General features: G+C 45.5%; 1 protein-coding gene across 1 annotated transcript in view; it reads right to left on the bottom strand.

Annotated features, from left to right (window-relative positions):
* Positions 1-2,054: 2,054 nt before the first annotated feature.
* The window catches only part of LOC138176791 (hemoglobin subunit alpha), a 1,158-nt gene continuing 880 nt past the window's right edge, over positions 2,055-2,332 (bottom strand). The window contains exon 3 of the mRNA XM_069107681.1: positions 2,055-2,324. Within this exon, the coding sequence (XP_068963782.1) occupies positions 2,196-2,324 (129 nt within the window). The 3' untranslated portion in view covers positions 2,055-2,195. The remainder of the gene's footprint in view (positions 2,325-2,332) is intronic.

Here is a 2,332-nt window from a genome sequence, read left to right as displayed (position 1 = left end):
CTAGTAAGTGTTAAATGTCAGGCTGGATTTGAACTCAGGTCCTCCTGACTTCAGGGCCAGTGCTCTATTCACTGTGCCACCTAGCTGCGACCCCCTTACTTTGCTTAATATTTCTTGTTGTCCCATGGGGTAACTGAGTTCTTTTTGTTTCATTCTATTTTTTCCATATATCATTTTTTGTTTTTCAGAGTCTACTCCATGTTTTTTCCACACCTTCTATTCTAAACAATTTATTCTTCTTCCAGTATCTCATTGATATTCTTTATCACTGTTCCTTCTGGTGAAGAGTGATAAGAGCTTGGACAGGAGAGATGCTGTGGAGTTAGAAATGCTAGCATTTGGTCCCTGAATGAGGAGCTGAAGATAATACTATGTCTGTGGACCTGGGAGACTGGAAAGATGGTGTTGTTATATCTGACTGGAACAGAGAAGTTTAGACGAGGGCTGATTTTGTGGGAGGGGGAAGATGATGAGTTTTGTTTTGGAGATGTTGAGTTTGAGAAATCTATGGGCATTTATTCACTATATATTTGTTTGTTAATTGTATATTATTTATTTATGTGTATTTAGTTTAGAATGTCCAAAAGTCATAGTAGATTTGAGAGTAGAGCTCAGAAGGGAGACTGGAATTGGTTCTGCAGAGCTGTGAGTCATCTGTATAGAGATTATAATTAAATCCATTGAATTCCAAAGGGCACCAAGAGAGAGTGTGAAGGGAAAAGAGAAGAGATCATAGGACAGAGTCTTGAAGTATAAGAAGATTTAGGAGGCAGGGATATGGTTGAGGAACCCACCAAAGAGCCCGAGGAAGAACATTCAGATAAGAAGGAAGAAAACCAGAAAGAACATCTGGGAGAAGAGAATGGTCAACAGTTTCAAGCGCTGCACAAGTGTTGAAAAAGTGAAGGATGGAGATCATTGAATTAGCAGTCATAATCCCCCCTCCTCCCTCTTTAGGGGAGGCAGGTAAGGAAACAGACAAAAGTTCACTACAGATCCAAGGCATCTGACCCTAACCTGAGCACCCCCTTCTCTGAAATGCCCTTCCCCTGCCATGTCCCAACACAGAGGTTTTCCTTTTAGAATATCTCAAAGCTCTTGGCAAGAGCACAGGGTCTTATTCTTCCCTTCTCCCTAAAACTCCCACAATGAGCTGAAAGAAGAGCTGTGCTAGGCTGGCCTCTCTCACTCCCTGTCTGAAAGAGCAGTTAAAGGAAAATGCCATCTTTTGGTTTATCATTGCCTTCCAACCTCATCAGACAATATATTCAGGCAACAAGTCCTCTGTGCTGGCGTATGTAAATTAGGGTGTCAAGGGGGCTAAGGTGGAAATATTGCACTTTCCCAGTTCTAGTGAGAGAGGTCCTCCCAGGCCCAGACCAAGTTTTATTATCCTCTTTCTCCCCACTTAGAGAACCCAGCCTTGTCACCCAGATATTACAGTCAATGTCTGTAACACAAATGAACAAACAAAGTGGAGTTGGAGTGTGGGCAAGCATGCTTGGGAGAAGCTCCAAGAATACCTGGCTGGAGGAGGTGCTAAATTTAATTCAATTATTCTCCCCTTTGATGCTCAGAACAAATCTGAGAAGTAGGTGCTATTTAATCTCTACTTTTTTTTTTGCTTTTTTTTTTTTGGAGTGGGGAGGGCAGGGCAATTGGGCTTAAGTGACTTGCACAAGGTCACACTGCTAGGTTAAGTGTCTGAGGCCGGGTTTGAACTCAGGTACTCCTGACTCCAGGGCCGGTTCTCTATTCACTGTGTCACCTAGACCCCCTATTTTATCCCTACTTTACAGAGGAGGAAACTGAGGCAAACAGAGGTTAAGTGACTTGCCCAAGTGCCTAAATTTAGCACATCCTCCTCAGCATGAGGAAGCTGATCTAGGTCATTTCCTCTTCCAGTCCCACTGCAAGTCTTTCCCTCCCCCCTCCATCGCTTCAGGGCTATGGAAGGAGCAGTGAGTCAGGGTGGGGTTCCCTGTTCCTCTTAACATCCTCCCCCCTTTTTCCCCTCCTCACCCACACTCAAAAAGCAAACACACAGAATCAAGTTCTGGCAGACTCAGACTTTATTCGAAGACGTCCATCTGCTCATGCGGGGAGGGAGGGGTTGGGGACACTGAGGGACCCGCAGCCTGCGTGGTAGTGGCCAGCGGTGGAGGTGGGGGAAATCCCTGGCCTCTGACGCAGACTTAACGGTACTTCGAGGTCAGCACGGTAGACACAGACGCAAAGAACTTGTCCAGGGAGGCATGCACCTCGGGAGTGAAGTCGCCGCCAACGTGAGCGGCCAGAGTCACAAGCAGACAGTGAGTCAGGAACTGGATCA

Source organism: Petaurus breviceps, unplaced genomic scaffold (assembly GCF_028583685.1).
Source record: "Petaurus breviceps papuanus isolate PSGF00001 unplaced genomic scaffold, PetGlider_PUasm1.0 138, whole genome shotgun sequence".
NCBI lineage: Eukaryota > Metazoa > Chordata > Mammalia > Diprotodontia > Petauridae > Petaurus > Petaurus breviceps.
Note: the sequence above shows the minus strand (reverse complement) of the source record. Positions and strands in the feature narration are given on the sequence as shown.